This window comes from Bombus vosnesenskii, unplaced genomic scaffold, assembly GCF_011952255.1.
Source record: "Bombus vosnesenskii isolate JDL3184/JDL3185 unplaced genomic scaffold, Bvos_JDL3184-5_v1.1 scf7180000013361, whole genome shotgun sequence".
NCBI lineage: Eukaryota > Metazoa > Arthropoda > Insecta > Hymenoptera > Apidae > Bombus > Bombus vosnesenskii.
This window is the reverse complement of record NW_022882994.1, coordinates 1,104,138-1,123,632: the sequence shown is the minus strand read 5'-3', so window position 1 is coordinate 1,123,632 and position 19,495 is coordinate 1,104,138. Positions and strand designations below refer to the sequence as shown.

The 19,495-nt window shown below is 37.6% G+C and overlaps 2 protein-coding genes across 5 annotated transcripts in view; both read right to left on the bottom strand.

Annotated features, from left to right (window-relative positions):
• Positions 1–4,516: 4,516 nt before the first annotated feature.
• Positions 4,517–11,230, bottom strand: LOC117237167 (protein kinase C). 2 transcript variants are annotated; one of them, XM_033500884.1, is made up of 10 exons: positions 10,614–11,230; positions 9,925–10,494; positions 9,223–9,283; positions 8,934–9,159; positions 8,015–8,046; positions 7,346–7,416; positions 7,053–7,194; positions 6,401–6,967; positions 5,715–6,310; positions 4,517–5,642 (listed from the first exon to the last, which is right to left on the bottom strand). In XM_033500884.1, the coding sequence occupies exons 2-10, from the start codon at positions 10,252–10,254 to the stop codon at positions 5,478–5,480; spliced, it is 2,190 nt and encodes a 729-aa protein (XP_033356775.1). In that variant the 5' UTR covers positions 10,255–10,494; positions 10,614–11,230; the 3' UTR covers positions 4,517–5,477. The 2 variants fall into 2 exon arrangements, with proteins under 2 accessions (XP_033356775.1, XP_033356776.1); XM_033500885.1 differs by having other exon boundaries at positions 8,934–9,135; positions 9,925–11,230.
• A 604-nt stretch (positions 11,231–11,834) lies between these two features.
• The window catches only part of LOC117237164 (balbiani ring protein 3), a 32,834-nt gene continuing 25,173 nt past the window's right edge, over positions 11,835–19,495 (bottom strand). For 2 of the 3 annotated variants that reach the window (XM_033500880.1, XM_033500881.1), the window contains exons 3-9: positions 18,124–18,554; positions 16,922–17,468; positions 15,777–16,020; positions 15,429–15,697; positions 13,490–15,271; positions 12,715–13,172; positions 12,086–12,506 (exon numbers count right to left, since the gene is read on the bottom strand). In XM_033500880.1, the coding sequence (XP_033356771.1) occupies positions 12,342–12,506; positions 12,715–13,172; positions 13,490–15,271; positions 15,429–15,697; positions 15,777–16,020; positions 16,922–17,468; positions 18,124–18,554 (3,896 nt within the window). In that variant the 3' untranslated portion in view covers positions 12,086–12,341. Of the gene's footprint in view, positions 12,507–12,714; positions 13,173–13,489; positions 15,272–15,428; positions 15,698–15,776; positions 16,021–16,921; positions 17,469–18,123; positions 18,555–19,495 lie in introns of all 3 variants that reach the window. The other variant, XM_033500879.1, reaches the window with a different exon arrangement.

Sequence of the window (19,495 nt, the reverse complement as noted above, 5' to 3'; positions counted from 1 at the left end):
TATGTATGCTTTATATATATATATAATTATATATATATAATAATAAATATATATATAATATATATATATATAATTTCTGTAAATTATATCCTAAAAAGGAAAGGGGTACCACAGTTGATAGTTACGTGTGACCCTACTTAGCGCTCTATATTGCAACAATATTTTAGTTTTCTTTTATCATCTTAATTTATGCAACATATAATATATATATTTATAATTTATATATATATATGTATATATCACTTCATTCGCTCTTTACGTATGTTAACTTGACACGTCAAAAAAATACGCGGTTTTACCTCCTGTTGGCTTATAATCTCGCGTATACATCGATAAATTAACGTCTTTCCTCGTTTTTTTAACGAATATACGGCACGTGATATCCGGTGTACGGTCACGTGCGTACGCATACAGTATTAAAACGAAGCGAGTGGAACGTTTCATCGATAACGCATAACTTTTTCTTTTTTTTTCTCCCCCCCAATATCCCCTTTTCCCTATTTTAATACGATTGACTAGCGGTTACAAAAATCTCACGGCAAAAATTGTTTATGGGGTTAGGTTAGAGTGTCGGCGCCTGACAAGAGTACTATCGTCTGCCACAGATTTATTTCTAACATGCTACTGTAAATTTTTTACTATATATATATATATATATATATAAGTATGTATATACTTATACATATTTACCATTATATTCTTTCTTTTTTTTTTTGTTCTTTTATGTACTCTGATTTTTGCTTATTTCACTCCCCTTTCTTTGTTTTTTTAGCCCAGCCGATTTTAAAATACATTGCTTATACGCCATGGAATCGATGACGATAGTTCTCTTCGATAATCGAAAGAAATATATATACAACGGAAATTATAATCTTAATAGTTACATACCCGTTAAATTGTGCAACGTGAATCGTTAAACTCTGTAATTTACACACACGCAAAGATACTCTGGCTTTATCTCTCCTCTGTTACATGACGATAAAAAATATAAACAATTCGTTATACGATATAAGCTAGATCTTGCGAAGCACAATCATTAGAAAAGCTTACGCATGCGCACTAAAACGAGGACCATATAAAGTGTAGAAATTAAGTAGAAAAAAAGTTATTCCGATTCGATCGCTGTAAATACAAAAAAAAAGATAAAACCTAAGGACGAAAGGTTCCGATAAAAAATGTCTGAAAAAATTGATGTACTTAACGAGAAACTAAAAAAATATATATTTACTTTTCGCTAATTAGCTAGCAACCTTAACATTCAGCTATTAACGTGGCCTGGCCGTGTACGATATCTCAAGAATACTTGTATGATATTGAAAAACATAAATACTGTAAAACGATGTAACATTAGAATAAATGAAACGCCACACGTTCTCTTTAACCAAAAAAAAAACATACAATGTTTAACTTAAAAAAAAAGAGATTAACATCTTTGTCAGCTCGATGATCGTTGCAACAATAACAACAGTATAAACAGTACGTTTCGATAATTTGTTTTTTCTTTCAAACATATTCTTTCTTCCCACACAATGAATGAGATTTCAACTTTGATTATTCGATAAGTCTTTCAACGAATATTACTTTTTCATTTAAATCTCGACGGATCAGAATTCGTAACATTTTATGGTACGGTGTAATCGTACACCGGTGTACGATTGTAACGTACTTATAAATCACCAATGGCTTACTTTCTATGCAATTAAAGTCGAAAGAAACCTTTGGATAATCGATTAACCCCGCTCGACGTATCGATGTGTTTAGGACGGCAATCGTTGCATTCTCTCGTCTGATTCGCGCCATTTTCAACGACCATCGAGAATCTATCGTTCTGACAAAAACGATATATACAACCGAAAGAGATATATCGCGATATGACTATCGATAATACGACGCGGAGTGCTGAAAATCTTCTTTCTAATGTACCGGACATAAGACTAAAAAGAAACTCGCTTTACTACGCCTAGACGATACAGTGTTTGTTTTCTTTCTTTTTTTTGTTTTCTTTTTTTAGACGTACGGATATTTGTTACGCGGTAACTCTACACGTAACAATAGGTACATGGTATAGCAGTAATTTTTTGTTCGAATAACGCACGAAACCGTCTTTTTTTTAAGCGTAGGCCGGACTAACTCGTCTCTTTTGAATTTAAACATATCCTTTTCCGTAGCTCGATACATCGAGCCAGACACCTTTTCTCGATATTCTCGTTCTGACTAGATTTACGATAAGTGCACGAACGCAGATGAATCAAGTACAGATCCTTGTCAATCGGACAGTTTTTTTTAAGTTATCTTAAACACAATTCCCTTTCTTAGAAACAATAGAAATTCCTATTGGATCATTTAAGAAATTTAATACATATTTAAAAACTAAGAATTAAATTCTAAGAAATTGATATTATGTATAATAAATAATAAATTTAATTTTTATGACAGTTTGCCAACGACAAGGATATAGCACTCTGAATTTAGTACACGGAGAATACTATCGATTCATCGGTCGATACATCAATAGGATACTATATTCACTGGTCAATAATTATTGCTATGCAAGCAAAAGCTGTAAAAAGATACGATCAGCTACATTTACATGCGAACGATCATTATTTCGTGTCAATGGCTGCGAGTACAACGTTGCTTTCATAAAAGCGACGTCGTACATGTATATATCTTACGATAGGTGATTTCTCCTTGAAATGGTAATATTCATCTCGTACATCGTTAATTTCTAAGATCGTGCGATGAGTACACGACACGTGCCGTAACTTAGAACATCATTTTGTTCACAATTCGATTGTGTCGGTGCCGCGGCTCTCGAACTTCAAGTTCTGTACAAAATCGAAGCACGTAGAGGGCAGCACGTGATTTAAAGGTACTCTACCAATGAATTTTTTTATGACATTTTTTGTTTTTAAATGAACCTAAATATCTACGGAGTCCATAAAAATGTACGAGTATGACACGACGACAATTTCGACACGACACTGAGTAACGCGTTTCTGGTCATACAATAAGCCATTTGAATAGAATCTGGGGGCTGTCTGTTATCCAGTGGCTCATTGGTAGACAGTACGCTAAAATATTTTTTTCTGTTTTTCTTTTTTTTTTTAGTTTTGCTCTGCACTACTGCACGATTTCACCGCAGTTGTCCTTTTTTCTGAATTTATAATCACTAAAACATATTATCGACTAATTGTTACGGTCTATCGTTACTATTTATCAATTAAACTTTTCTCATTAAAACTATCAACGACGATTGAAGTTTACACCAAAGATTGAAGTCGGATCGATATGAGATTGTGATTCATTCGCGATCTTACCCTCGTTAATTCGTTCTGCGAGGTTTCTACGGAAAGTCTGAACGAAATCTTTGGTATAAACTCGACGGCACAAAACGGTGGACTACGTGCCCCAAATATTAGAGTATTTTCTGTTCACTTGTTAAAACACGAGAAATTTGTCTCTCATTTATGTATCTCGAATTAATTTATCCTTATTAGCCGTTAGGACCGACAACGATACTTAACTCGATATAACATTCACTGGTTTCTTTCTTCCCTTTCTTTTCTTTTACGCATTTCAACGTTCTTATGGTACGGATAAGGCTCTCGACTATTTCATCACTTAACACTAAGGAGCTTGCAGCTTTTTCTAATTTAAGTACACGAGTTGTTGCTTCAAGCTTTTAAAGACACCTAACTAGAGACAACAAGTTTCCGGAAAGTGCATCGACATCGCTAGGTGGACTTCCTTACAATTTTCTTAATTCGCTTAGCGGTAACTTTACAAAGCATATACATATGTATGTATATATGCTCTGTCTATAACACTTTGTGAAAGACTCGACACACACAGCAACACCAGAGAATTTCACCAGAGACCATCGCTTTTATATGTTCACCGGTGTTTCTGATAGCGAGACCTTTTTTGTTCATTACAATTTTAGGCGTATGTTAAAATAAGTTAAATTTATACGTATTTATACGTAAGATATATTTATCATTTTGTGTTAGCTTTGACGGGACAACCACCAGTGGAATCCGTCTATGATCGTTTAAAATTCTATGTTAAGTATGAAATTGGTATGTCCACCTGGTCAGATCGTATCCTGCTCGATCTTCACCACGCGAGCATGATTTCTTTTAGTGTTGTATGATTATTTTATTATTATTTTGTTTATCATTTAAATCCTATCGGAGAAGCGCTGCGAGATGCTCCTCTGCTCGACGAAAAGTTTAGACCGTTCGAAGACACGAGATCTCGATTCGAACCGGAACATAACTTCTCGATTCTCTATGTGGTTACTTTATATGATGCTATTATGTATGCACAGGTTTTTATAGACTCGGCAATTATAATTACGCCTGCAGCCGGTGCTTACCTAAAAGTTAAGCCCAGCTTCTGTTTCAGTCTTGATCACTAGTGATTTGATACACTACGCTAAGACCTAAAAACTCGACTTACTAAGCAATAATCACAATAATTCGATCGTCCTGTTTTTGTCGGTATTCTTGCCGTAGTAAAAAATAATTCTCGTGAATTGCAATGAAAATTAAGTCCGTAAGTACGTAAGCGCTAAAAAAAATGCGTAATAAGTGCCAAGTCTTTATATATGGTTAACTAGGAATCTGTAAATCAGGTAAAATTTTGTATACCTTAATGGAACTGAATTTCAATGCAAAATTGACATGTCGATGAGTTTCATATCCTGCAGATTCGTGGTTTTTCCTGCGCGAGTACTCTTTTTTTGTCATTGATGAAAAACTTTGTAGTTCCAGAGAGACATTCTACGAAAGAAACTCTAAGAGGAAACGAAATATACGGTTAAGAGATTACTGAAAAATTCGGTATTTAATTCGAATCTTCCTCGAGAATATCAATATCAACAGAAAAATGATAGATCGCCCAGCGACCTTTACCATCATGCCATCGAAAATGACTTTCTCTTTCTGTTTTGTATTTTTTGTACTAAGTTTCTTAACCGATACTTAATTTCCAAAGCACGTGATCTTTCTGCTTATCAATGTTACAAATGAAATCTCTTACTGATGTTTCATCTCAATCACATTTGTCTTTGTTTCAAGAAAACAAAGGAAATCAAGAATTTTGTCCAACTTTAAGAGACTTGGATCCAAACGCATTTCTTTTTTTCGAACTGAGGCCACGCTTCCTTGTTAGCAATGAAATTCTCTGCGAAAATTACCACTTTTTTTTGTACGTGAAACAGACCGAAGTTTCTAGCTGATTTCCCAAATTCCTGATGATCTCCACCACTTTTTTGTACAGCTTGAACATTGCTTCCGATGATACGTAGTAAAATTATCCCCGGTGGAGATAAAATACAAAGGAGACCCCGAGCAGCTTCAAAACGCCGATGTTCAGCTTTGCAGATTGGCATGCTCGCCAATTTTCCAAGCAAGAAGCGTTTAAGATGATATTAACATTGAACCCTCTTCATTTGCTTGTGTTCTTACTTCTTATTGCGCCCCAAACCTAGCAGGGTTGAAGTCTTTGTTGACGAAGGAGAAACCTTGGAATTCTTCTTGGTTTATATAGCTCACTTCATCTGGATCTTCTGGCGTCAACACTGGATCTTCTTTTGTAAACTCCGTATCGAAGTTCATTACGTCCTTTTTGCTTTTCTGAAACACGCAATTATCGTGAAATATTTTTCAATTATTTTAACATATTATTAAAATTCAATATGAACTTACAGTTTTTGGCCTAATTGGTGGTTTCACTTTACGCGCTTCGAGTGCTTCCCAATCTATTTCTTGGAAAAATGGGTGAACTTTTATAGCGTTCTCACCACCATTAGCAGCCACACAACCTAATCTCTTAGCTGGATTTTTTGTCATAAATCCTTTTAAAATAGAAACTGCCTCTTTTGAGATCCAGATAGGGTAAAGCACATCGTCTCGTAGAATTGATTCGAATAAATCATCTTCATTATCTGCTTCAAAAGGCGGTTGACCAGCCATCATTTCGTACATTAAAACACCAAGTGCCCACCAATCAACGCTAGCACCATAATGCAATTCTTGAAGAATTTCAGGTGCGATATAATCGGGTGTGCCACAAAATGTTGTTGTAACAGTCTTCCCTTCGATAATACCCTCCTTGCACATTCCAAAATCTGCTAATTTACAATGACCTTCCTGGTCGAGTATTATATTGTCTAACTTGAGATCTCGATAAATAATATGATGCTTGTGAAGAAATTGTAATGCAAGCGTAACTTCTGCCGCATAGAAGCGTGCTCTTGCTTCGTCAAATTTTCGAGCCCTTTGAATATGGAACATTAAATCACCTGAAAGAAGCAAAATATTTTTTATATTCAGATAGTAAAGAATATTTTTCTATACGTTTTATTTATAATTATATTTCAATTAATCCTGACCTCCATTCACATATTCCATAACAAAAAATAATCGGTCATTTGTTTGAAAACAACTGTGAATAGCTGTAAGGAAAGGATGTCTCGCTGCCAGTGTTAAAATCCTCTTTTCCGTCATTGTGCAATCTACATCGTCGTCTTGTATAATCACATCTTTTCTTAAAATTTTTACAGCGTAAACTTCATCGGGATTAGTTTTTCGTTCTACTAGCATCACCTTCCCGAAACTACCTTTACCAAGAACTTTTATGAAATTAAAGTCCTCGATACCAAATTTCCTAACTTCATTCTCACTAGCAGGTACTGCATTTTCAGTAGCGATAACAGATGTTTCTTCCGTTTTTTGAATTGTTTGTGAATTATCCGTTGGTAATGTGTCTGTGACTGTTACTGTTGTGGGTGTTTGACCAGACTGACAAGTTGTTGTTCTATAATTAATCTTTGGAGTTTTTATTTGTTTGTCTGGTGATATATTCATTGTACTTAAAATCTCAGCCATAGCCTTAGTGTTAATGCCACAATTATTTGCTACATTTTTCTGGCACCTCTTATGAACATTTATATTACAAGCTGTATAAACAGACATCAGATTCAAGTATTACATATTCATGTAAATCATTTTATGTATAATAAATCTGTTCTATTATATATTTACCTTCACACTGTAAACCTTGTCTAAATAAACCATACAACAGTGAGCCACAGTGGTCACAAAATGTAAATCTCTTGTAGTTGTGAACAACAAAACGGTGTGGCATATCTATACTGAAACGTGGACTTTCTGTATCTTGATTTGACTGAAAGACAATATCATTTAAAGATTAGTTTAAAAAATTCAGTTTCTTGATATTTACAAAATACATATGATATTAAAAATAATACTAAAAATAATATATAATATAATACATAATAATATAAAGATAATACTCTGCAGTAAGACACACTCACCTCATCTCTCATGCCTGGGCATTTTGTGATAACCAACTTGTGACATCTTTTGTGAACTACACATGTACAGACTGAAACATAATAAAATCTCATTGAATGCTTACATTTTTTGATACAAATAACTTTTAGCATAGCATGACCCAAGCTGGCTGCATGCGTGATTAGACGCACTGATTTGAAATGACAAGCATAAATAAAATTTGGTGGATGTTGTGATAGTCTTGCCATGGAAACAATATAAGCTTGAACATTGAAGACAGAATATAAACTCTAAGGATGTGGTAAAATGAAACCATTAGAACCTCCTGATGATTTGTTACAATTTACTTAGAAACATGCAATGAAATATATCCCCACTTATAACTATATTAAATCACAGCTAATATAATTTGCAATAAAGACTCCATTGATGTATTATGGACATTAAGTTTTATTTTCCGTTTCATTAAAGAAAGCATAGCATCAGATATTGAACCATGGGCTAAATTAAACATTAAAAACTTCAAAGTTTTCAAACTGGATTATGGATTTTTATTCCTAAATGCTTTGATTTTTTATAAAGAACTAAGTACACATACACACACCTAGATAAACATATATTCACACAAAGGTAGAGCAAGCAAATATATAATTATAATATTTGTTAATAACGTGTATGTGTCTTCTCACCTTGACACTGATAGCCCTGCTTGCCCAAGCCCCTGAAATACAACAGACAAAACACATCACATCATCTCCTTGTATACCCTCATAAAACACATACGTATGCTTTCTTGGGCCATAAACCATAATTAGATGTTTATGCTAGTCTTTTAAAAATGATTAGGTAAGATTACTATTCAATTTTTATTTCTGTCTTAGATGTTTCTAGTATTTTCTTAAAAATAATTTATTATTATATTAGAGAACTTTTGTCTACAGACATCATAACATGTTAATTCATAAGAAATATTACCAAACAGTAGATATAGTATATGCTTGCAAAACCAATGCATGCAGCCTATTTCTTAGTTGAATGATCTATTCCAATAAAATACATAGAATATTATGTAACATTACTGTAAAGAGACAAGAAAGGAAAGAGTGTTTGAAAGCTTAAAAGTCAATATATCTAAGGTGTTAAATATTCACTTCCCTGCTGCAAATATTATGTGCTGGTAAACTAACTAAAAATTAATTCTTATATATCTGTATTGTCAAACTAGCTTAATTATTAAGAAGATATATGTATATTGTACAAAATATATACTTCTAAAAGCCATTTTCCTAATAATATCTTCTTAATGATGTTGCAGTATATTCTAAAAAACCAAAAACCCAGGCATGCAACTTCAAGACTTTTAAATTATCCAAAGAACCAAAATCCCATATTAATTTAGTGTGCATAAGTCTATTATATCAATGCGAGCTAGGTCAAACTAATTTAATTTAACTGATCACCTTTTAAAATATACACACCAAATTAAGTACATAACACTCCATATTATAAAATGATTGAAATTAGTAAATGTTTTGAATTAGTGTTAAAATATGCTTGTGAATTAGAATCTAAGCAATGTTATCAATATACTTTTGTTAAAATACATACCATATGAATTCACGGCAGTGAGAACAGAAAGTTGGTTGCCTCAGGAAGGTAGCCATAAACTTGTGACCATTCGCTTGATGAACTTTGCGTCGCATAGCACCCCTACGCCGGTTAAAACCCTGTCTTTCTTTGAACTCCCTCCTGGGTTCCTTCCCAGTGGTGATGCTTCCACCACCTCTGCCTCCGATTCCTTCTCCATCACCTGTACCACAGCCTCTTTGTTGATCTAAAATTTTATTATGGAAGTATACCTTACATGCATAATTCTTAGCCATTACCTGTTTCTTACCTTGATCATTCCATTTTAGGTCGATCCTAACCCTTAACTTTCCTTGAGGTTCAAGGTCAACCTAAAATAAATTCAATTTCTGATGATAATTCACAACGATTGTCACTGTTATTTAAAAGCATTGAAGCACAAAGGAGTTACTACACAATTAAAACATATAACAAACATAAATATCTTAATTCAAATCAAATTTTATTCAATAATATCATCATTGTTTAATATTATAAATGACTTATTAATGTAATACAAATATTACAATATTACTCAGATACATTACACTTGGTATACACTTTTTCAACATTTTAAAGAAACCAAATTGAATTCCAGTCATCACACATGTTTCAGGTCTAAGAAATATCTATCGTCTATCTTTCTTTGCTTTGGTTTCTATTGACACAATGTTATCAGACTACCTTGAATTGTTCTATAATGTCATAGTAAAAAGATATACATAGATTACACGTTGCTTTTCCACTACACATATCAACAACAAACATTGTAGTGTCAACACAAAATTAATGTGAACCGATTAATCAAAGCTACCTACAAATTAGGGAGTAAAATATAGAAACATGCATTCATAAGTATAAAAAGATGAAAATAAAAGTAAATAAGGAACACTTTTTATTTTCTAACAAAAAATTTCTAACGAATATATCCACATGATGAAATAGAATAGCCTCCAAAATTGTAAGTACTAACCCAAAGATCTGCAGTTTTGTCATTCCTGCTGACAAGTTCCTCGAAAGGAATACTACAATTGGCGACGAAATAATCCGGCGGTAATGCCGCATCGTGGAAGACAGTCAGTCCGAGCATCACCGCATCCTGAACTTCATGGGTGAAACACTCGTTCCAAACCGGGTCGAATGTTTTCGGTTTAGTCGATGAACGATCAAGATGATTCTCGTCGACATCCAGCTGAACGTAGGGATCGAGTATAGGTTCATCCTGCCAAAACTTTCGTTGCTTGTCCGTCGCCCTTAGTCCGACTGCCTCACATATTTCGATCTTCACTGTCCCCGTGAACATCGCGGAATCAAATGATGGTACCGACACCGAATATCAAGAAAAGGGAGGACAGAGGACGGACGAGACAGTCGACGAGGCTGTCACGCCTGTCGACGAGTTGACACTTCGAATTTCTGCGCGATCAGGTTATCCAGAATTCCTAGTCAACTACCCGACGTTAAGTAGATAGATGGTTAAGTAGCCGGACCACCGTTGTTGTAACCGACTGTATGTGTAGTTCCTTTCAATTGGAAGCGATCGCTGTAAGGAAGGTTTGATATATATTTATATATATCAAAATCTTCTTCAATAACTGAGATAATTTCACCAATAAGGTTCCCGCGATAAATACGACCTTCCGTAGGAAATGTATGGCGCACCGCTTCGAATATTCCGTCCGACGAGCCTTTGGCTCTCTCTCCTTTTCCCTCTCGCTTTTGCACGCGCACTCTCTTCTAGCTATCCTTCTCTTTATCTCGCTTCCAAATTTCTTCCCCTTCTCTCTTTCTCCTCCTCCCTTTCCCTTTCCCTTCGTCACCGCCACCAGCACCGTGCAGTTATAAACACTCGGCTCTCTTTGCGTTCACACATAACAGACACGGAAACGGAAGCAGAATCGACGACGGCAGGAGCTCGTTGAAAACGGAGAGACGCAAAGGAGGTGGATGCAGGACGAGCGAACGAGAGGCGACGATGTTTATTGCGAGGCGCCCCGTCCGCGAGTGCAATGTCTGTCCTTGTATTCCCGATCTCCTGAGAGCCATTAAGCTCCTTTTTCTCTTCTTCGATTCCCTGCCCTTTTTCGTGTTTATATATTTCCACCTTTCGTTAACCACTGAACGAAGTTCTCGAACACGATTTTCAAAACACTAATCGAAGTTTCGTTCCACGATTTTGTTGAAAGAAAAAAAACGGCGTATCGTGGATAAAAGCACTCGTTTCCCGTCCCCGGACAGCCCCACCGACCCGAACCGCTCGATTGGTCACTCCGCGCTTCGTCTAAAGGGCGACTCGATCTCGGCCTCGAATGCCTTTCGGAATATTTCGTGCGTTTCCGTCGAAAGCTCAGGCTGCGTTTTCACCCACGATCTCGGCCATCTATGCATTAAATTCGAGAATATATACACTCGATTCATCGACATCTTTTCGTACCAATATTGTATAAAGAATACTGAAGAGAATGAAATTAAACGAATCTATATGGTTTTTAGTTTGTAAAGTATATTATTCGTTGGCATGCTGAGACTGAACTGCATGGAGAGCTTGCGGAACAAGTAGAAACACTAGAATGATGCTGTCATCTGATTGGCGGAGGTCTGGCTAAAAAAAGCGCGCTTCTACTTACGGTACTGGTATCCAGCATTTACTGGAAGATTCAAAACTATTTGGGAACTAAATCTTTTTGATTCACATATGTTTTAAATTAAAAGAAATAATTGCTTCCGTTTTATTACTATAAATTTTTATTGTGACCTTAAAAGATCTTCCTATACAGGTCAAGTTGGGAATGCAGATTTAGGGAAACAGTTCTCTGATTGGGTAAACGGTTGGCCTCTAGCGTCCAAAGTAATGATCTAGACGTATTAATAACGACACACGAATAAAGGAATTTCCGATCTTTATTGAGCTATATAAATAAACGAACACAGTATGAGTCTAATATTTACACCCATGATATACATACATTTAACGCAATGATATCCTCGGCGTTTCGTTCTCGAGCCAGGACATTTTTGCGTTGGTGGCTTCGATAAGTTCGAGGTGAAACAGAGAGACCCGCGAGAAGATCAGATTGTTCTAAATAAAAACTATTATTTTTCGACGACCGACCGAATTCCATTTTTTTAATTTTTTAAAATAAAATCCGTATTGTGGCTACACGTTACATCCTATGTTGTGGGATCGATATCGCATGATGTCCACAAAGAAGGAAGTACCGTTTGCAATTTATTCGGTCGACCGTCAATTCTGGCAGTCGCGATGTATCTCATATTCAAAGAATAAATATCTCATCGAAATATGAAGGGGATTACGTAGACGTGACTTGGATCATGACTATATTCGCGCACGGAATAAGAGCGATCTACGCGACGAACTCTTGATCTTTTCTATGTACCGACGACCACATCCGAGGTAGACGTACTCTCTTGCGCTTCGGCTATGTCCTTCTTCTTCTCTTCCTGTTCTACGCCCGATATCACATACACTGGTTGCTGGTACGCGAGGAAGTGCTGATCCGCCGCCAAATTTTTTGATGGATCTTTCATTTTCATCTAAAATAAATATTTTTTTATCGCTATTAAATATACTGAATTAGTAACTAATTACATAATAATTTTTTATTGCTAACTATTATTTAAATCTGTTATTCTTTAAGAAAAAATTCATCATTATGGAATTATTAGATATCTGCTTTTTTAAAAAATGATAAATAATAATAGAAAATTACAACTACTTATTTAAATAAAATTGAGAGTGTACCTTTTTACGGTATAACATCAATAAAATCAGCAAACTGCTAATTATGAAAGCACTTCCAGCAGCCAAAACCAAGGTAGCAGTTTGATAAACGGGCGTTTCCACTTCTGTGAGGATTTCTCGTTGTTCTAATGCTACAATTCTACTCTGCATAGCTATTGGAGGAGATCTGTGTGTGAAACGAGAAGTGGTTGCGTCCGCGAATGATCCCAACATGGATAATTTCTGTATTCTGGTTAATTCTTCCAGATGGAATGCTATGTCTACTTTGTTCGGTCCTATTACTTCGAAACTAAGTATGGCTGAGTCTTGATTGATTTCTACTCGCACGTCGTTCTTTATTCTGGCGCCTAGATCATGTAGTAGATCCTCTGCTTGTCTGGTCAGTATAGCCTCGTCAGCGCCGAGGAATCGACCGGGGAAACGTAGAGTTACTTCGACAGCTTCTACTGGAGTTGGCACTAAAGAAATTTACAAAAATTTATCAGATATTTATTTCAATGTATATTATTTATATTATCGAATTATATATATATATATATATTATTACACTGTTATTTTGTATGCATTTATGACATATTAAAATCTTTTTTTAATTGCATTCGTTAAAAAATATAAATTTGCATAAACATCCATACTCTACATATTAGATAAATAATATTTGTATTATACATGTTAAACCAAGTTTTAGTTCCCAATGATCGACTATCACAAACTGACTCTACCTGAAATTGACAAAATGACTCAATACAAATATATGAAAGATATCGTATCTTACAGCAAATATTCGTTCCTTTCAGGAACGGTTCTGAGCCAATGAGTTGATTGCCTGCCTCGTCGACACACCAGCATGTGTCCCCAGCACACTGCGTCGGCTCGAACCTGCCCTGACGATCGCAAATTGCCGGGACGTGGCCTTTATCCTTCATCGCCTGACATCTTGTGCCTAACACCATCCCGATTTGCTTCTCGTCAGTTTCTAAGTTAATTAGAGCGTTCTCCATGAACGCTTGAATTTCACGGTCGATTTCTTGAACTGCCGGCCCTCTGCCACCCCGTCTTGCTTGCCTAAAGTTACACTTGGGCTCTGCTCCTCTGGTAAGCGAACCTTTCACAGGTTGACCCTTTCTGTTGACACACCAGCAAACACCAACATGCTCCAAACACTGTATAGACTCCCACATGCCATTTTCCGGGTCACATCTGGGCAAGAAAGTTGGTTGCTTCAGCCTTTGAGACGTTTTCAAGTTCTTCTCTCTAAGTCTTTCACATTGTGATAATACAGGGCACACGGTATCGCATACTAAGCGACTGGAGAAATCATTGTGACCCAGAGTACACTCGAATTTCCTCCTACATTCGTTATGTTCTGGGTCAAAGTACCATCTCTCAGTTTCATTTAAACCCATTCCTAAATTACAGGGTACTTTTCGTGGTGGTTCAAAACAAACTTCGCGAGGTTTGGGACAGCATACAGCGTATTCATCCAGAGGAGACAGTTCACATTTGTGTGTGGATGGACAATGTTGACCATGTGGTCCGCAAATTGCTGGGGAACCATTTTGATCTAGTAAAGGAGACCCATTTGGACAAGGATTATCTTTCTTAGGCAAACAGACTGGTACAGGCGGACACGGTGGTACGCTACAGGCTACTTCGACCATTCTACAAGCCTCGTTTTCTCCCCGACAAGTCACGCTCTTGCAGGGATCTCGACAGGAACACATTGGACAACCACTATCAGGATCTAGTTCGAATCCATCGGCACAATCAAGCTTGCAATCGATCTCTGGACATCTGAGCGGCGTGTTACACTTTGGTACCACTCCCTCGAGAACACGAGTGCCTGCAGCCTCTCTGCCCTCCTTGTCCACGCACCAGCACATTCTATTGTGACATTGAACCGGCTCGAATGCTCCACTAGCATCGCATCTCGGGATATAAATCCTTCTGGCTGGTTCCCCTGACTCTCTGGCCGCATGTTCTGCCACTGCACGTGCGTGTTGGCAAGCTGTGGCCATCACAGGAGCTACACACTGCGTCCCACAACCTGTAGAACAGCACTTCTGCGTGGCAGAACATTCTTGATCATTACTACATTGTAGTTCGCAACTCGATGAACTTGGTACCAGATACGGGCACTGCCCTGGTTTCATAGCCAGACAAGCTGGAACAGCTGGACAGTGCTGTCCTGATCCACAATTCACATCGACCATCGTACAGGTCTCATGTGGCCCACATGAGACATCTTTACAAGGATCGTGACAACGACATTGCTGACAACCAGTCGCATCTACTTCGTAGCCGTAAGGGCACCTTAAATTGCAGGAGAAAGATCCACAGAGTTTGAGAAGGTCGTTTATCTCTTTACAATCAGTGCTACGATTCACGCCGCTTTTTAGAACAACTCCGCGGTCGTTTACGCAGGAACAGGTACCATTGTGACATTGTAACGGTTTGTAGCTACCATCTTTCTCACATTGTGGTGGTGGAATCGCTAAAGACATATCTTCCCTGGTTCCTTCCATGCGGTCGTTGAATTCCCTCAAGTATTCACACACTGGAATAATTTAATAACATTATTTTACACAAGTAGAATTAAAGCCGAGAGGTATTAATTTTAGTTATTAAAAAATAGTATACGTAGGAACGTTCAACGTAAAAATATCAGTATGCCAATGATTTAGATTTCTTTTAAGTTTTAGTGGACATCTTACTGGTTTGTGGTTTTGTGGAATTGGCTGACGTCATGCAGCACACCGATTGTCCAGCTTCCGGTACAACGGTGCATTTGTAGCCTTGTGGACAAGTTTCGTTCTCAGAACAGGTTACAGCGTTCCGTTCGTTATCGATAAGGGGAGTTCCATAGACACAAGGACTCTGATAAGATTTCTTCAGTTTACACTCTGGTCTGGTTGGACAGAGAAAGTCTGGGCAACCGTCTTCACGATGCAGAACGCATTGTTCTCCAACCGGACACGGAAAACTGAGGAAGAAAACAGTTAGAAGCATAAGATGTTGTTATGAAATGTACTATATCTAAGTGAATGTAATTGTACACTTACCCTTCACAAGGATTATCGCATTCGCAAGTTGGACAACCGGAAGCATCGGTTTTAAATCCATATTGACAAACTTGAGCGCACTGTTGGGAAACACAAGACGCCGGAAGCGATCTTCCCTTCGTTATTGATTTACAATCGACTTTATCTGCTGGTCCCATGGTTCCGGATATTTTTCGACCGTTATTATCCACGCACCAGCAAACCAGACCGTTCCTCGAGCATTGTCTACCTTCGTATCCTCCATCTACAAGTTTGAAAATATTAATAATGTTTATTTTATCAAAAGATTATAAAAACATAGTTATTTACGATCTTCATAATGGATGCTGTTAAAATAATTCAAAAGGGATACCCAAATTCTTACATTTAATATATTTTTAACTCCCAAAGCATATCGACAAATTAAAAATGTTATGATACAATTGGTTTCCCAAAAATTCTCAAACGTATAATACAATAGAATCCCATTTCAATTACAAACATATTTGTGAAGGATGATTAGACGTGTTGGTATATCTATTGATGAGACCAATGGATATTTGCTGTAGTCAAATATATTTAAAACTATTTGTAGTACAGAGTTGATCGTCGTTCGCTAAGTATCGCTCGTTATGCGTATACACGGTAATGAGTACGTTCGCTCGATGATATTCGCTCTAAGATTGCTCGATACTCACTAACTAATAACTGATCTAAAGAAAGACTGATTCTCTTAACGATGAAAGTTTAAATTCAACTTCGGTTGACGGTTGCACATAGCAGCAATTATTTTGCCTGGAGTTTGTTTATCGCTACGTTTGGTACGTCAAGACAGTGTCAATGTCTCAAGGCAAAACAACAATATGAGTTGTTTTCGATTCGCATCGTCCTCTGACTCGTGTGCCGCTACATATTTATCTAACTAGGAATGTAAACTTATTATCTGAACCAGCAATAGTTGACACTGGTGCAATCAGTATATTATTATTATACATACAAACTGTTTGTCTATGTGCATAAACTGTTTACTTATCCGCCAGCAGATCCAAACAAATATGATTCTATCGTAGAGTGTTATCTTTCACTAAACAGACTCTCTTTAATAACTAAGCCAAACCTAACTATTCGACTTAATCAAAGATTCCTATTCATCCTTAGATCCTCACCTTCCGTGCACTGAGGAACATATCCACGGCCCTGCCTCTCAGAAATACTCAGCATCTCCGCCAGCACACGGTCTCTGTGGCAAGCACTGAGCCCCTGTGGAACAGAGCAAACTCCTCCTCCACACTTCTCGCTCTTGCAACATTTCTGAGGACCTGGACACTCTAAGTCATGCTGACAGGAATTGCCACAAATAGCTGGCTCCTCCAATGGACACGTTCCTGGTCTCTTTAGATTAATGTTGGATGGACAACAGACTCCGTATTCCTGTTTCGGTTCCACCAGGCAGCTATACATCGGCGGGCAGGTTGGTTTCCCTGGCGAGTCGCCGCAGAGGAATGGTCTCGGCGAGTCCGTGATTTGCAGCGGTTCACCGGCTGGGCAAATCGTCGACAGTGACTTCGCTTTGCGGCAGCTGGGAATTGGCGGACACGGTGGACGGGCGCATGTTACATCAATCAACTCGCACGTTTGACTGGTCCCCGGACAGGCGACCCCGCGGCAAGGATCCCGACACTCGCATTTAGCGCAGCCAGTTTTCGGCTCGATCTGCGAGTGGAAATAACTAGTCAGCAGCTGCTACGGAGTATTGCATAAAGTCGAGATTTTGCTTCTCGTAAGAGGTCTTATGGGTACTTGTGTAGGAAGGGATTATTTTGGTATTTTCTTCTCTTGGTTCTATATCGTTGGTTATAAAGTAGGTGAAGGATGTGTATGCAATTAAGGATATTTATGCAACTTTATAAGTGGAACAAATGGAACCTAAAGAGGAATTTGTTCTTTTTACAGTGAATTGTTATTTGTGTATATTATATGTATTCATCTGTATATTTCTGCACCTTTGAACTCATAAATATATGAACATCCGTAATGCAGTTATTAGAGATAATTATACATGCTTCATGTTCTTTACTTATATATCGTTGGTAATTAGCAATTATTTCTTAAATTTAATTTCTCGAAGTTCAATTACGCCAGTTTTTTAGAATAAGAATACGTGCTTATTTTTGTTAAAGAACTATAATTAAAGAACTCCGTTATACCACACACATCTTAACCGAAAATGTAGCCAATTAAAAGAAGATCAGATACATGGGAGCATTATATTTCTAGATTTTTAGATCTTTTGTTTTATTTGAAGATCAAAAAAATCTTATTTATCGTATTTCTTAACTGATATTTCAAGATATATTTGAAAGTTTACCTCAAAGCCTAGTGGACAAAGCATTCGACAGCTATGTGCGGGACACTCGCGGGGATTGTCGCAATCGATCACATCCTTGGAGGATCCCCTAGTACCTGGAACTTCGGCACCGATTTCGTCCACGCACCAGCAGTTTTTCTCTCGCGGATCACATTGTATCCTCTCGAACTCGCCGGTCTCGTTATTGCACTTTGGTATAAATTGCGACGGTCCACGTGGACCAAGGGCGCGCGATCTTCTCACGGCTGCCTGCGCCAGCTGTTCACATCCTGTCAGCTCGCCGATGACGCATTTCGTGCCGCAAGCTGTCTTGCAGCAACGTTCCCCCGACGCCTGACACTGGAAGTCATTCTCGCAATTTGGCGCCCTTGCGGGACACACGTTCTGCTCCTCGAAGGCTGGGCATCGACCTATTGCTTTCAACGATGGCTCTGTAATACAAGCAATATGTGTACTTTGTGTCAAATATGATATATTTCCTAATATAAATGTCAAAGTATATGTAGTTTATGATTAAAGTATAATCATTTCGCCTCAATTATTATATTAACTGTGATAGTAGAAGTGCTAGAGATTTGATCGTCATATCTTTATTTTTTGTATATATTTTTTCTCACAGACTGAAGAAATTGGGTCCTGAAAAAGCTAGTCCATTCGTAGATAATTCAGGTATTTGGAAATTACATATTTCTACATTCTATTAGAGCCTCCTTAAGTTCATTTTAAGCAGTGATCTAAGAATCTTTCTATGTCAAAATTTACATTAAAAATTGACTCTTGGGAGGAGTCAATTTCGGCGGACTCAATATTCTCCTTCTCCTTCAAACTCTGCCACCTCTTTCGATTAATACGCGGAAGAGATTATGAAGGAAAGAAAAATATTTCCTCGGCCCGGAATGTCTTCGAAACGGCGTAAAAAACGGCACACCTCGACACAAATTTATTCGAGCGTAACGGAACGAACATTCGGCGGATCTTAGCAACGGAATCATCATCATTATCATCATCGTTGTACCACGCGAAGAACGGAGCCAGTTTTATAGGTCAGAACATCGAGGCGATCTCACGGACAGCTCGCGTATGGATCTCGCGGAACAGCGCCGCTTTCGTTCTCAAGCACCAGCGTTGAAGTGCAGCGCGACGATAATAATAATAAAAATAGCCGGAGTCGAGCTAACGGTTCCTCACATCCTACTGCCACACTTACTACTCGCCTAACGTGCTACGAACACGTTTCCATCGACTTCCAGTAGCTTCCAGTTCTGTGCTTCGCTCACAGGCACGTACCTGACTATCGAATTAGGGCTACGTACAGATACACTCACTAATATCATAAGTATATGAGTATATGTGGTCATAAGTATATACGTAC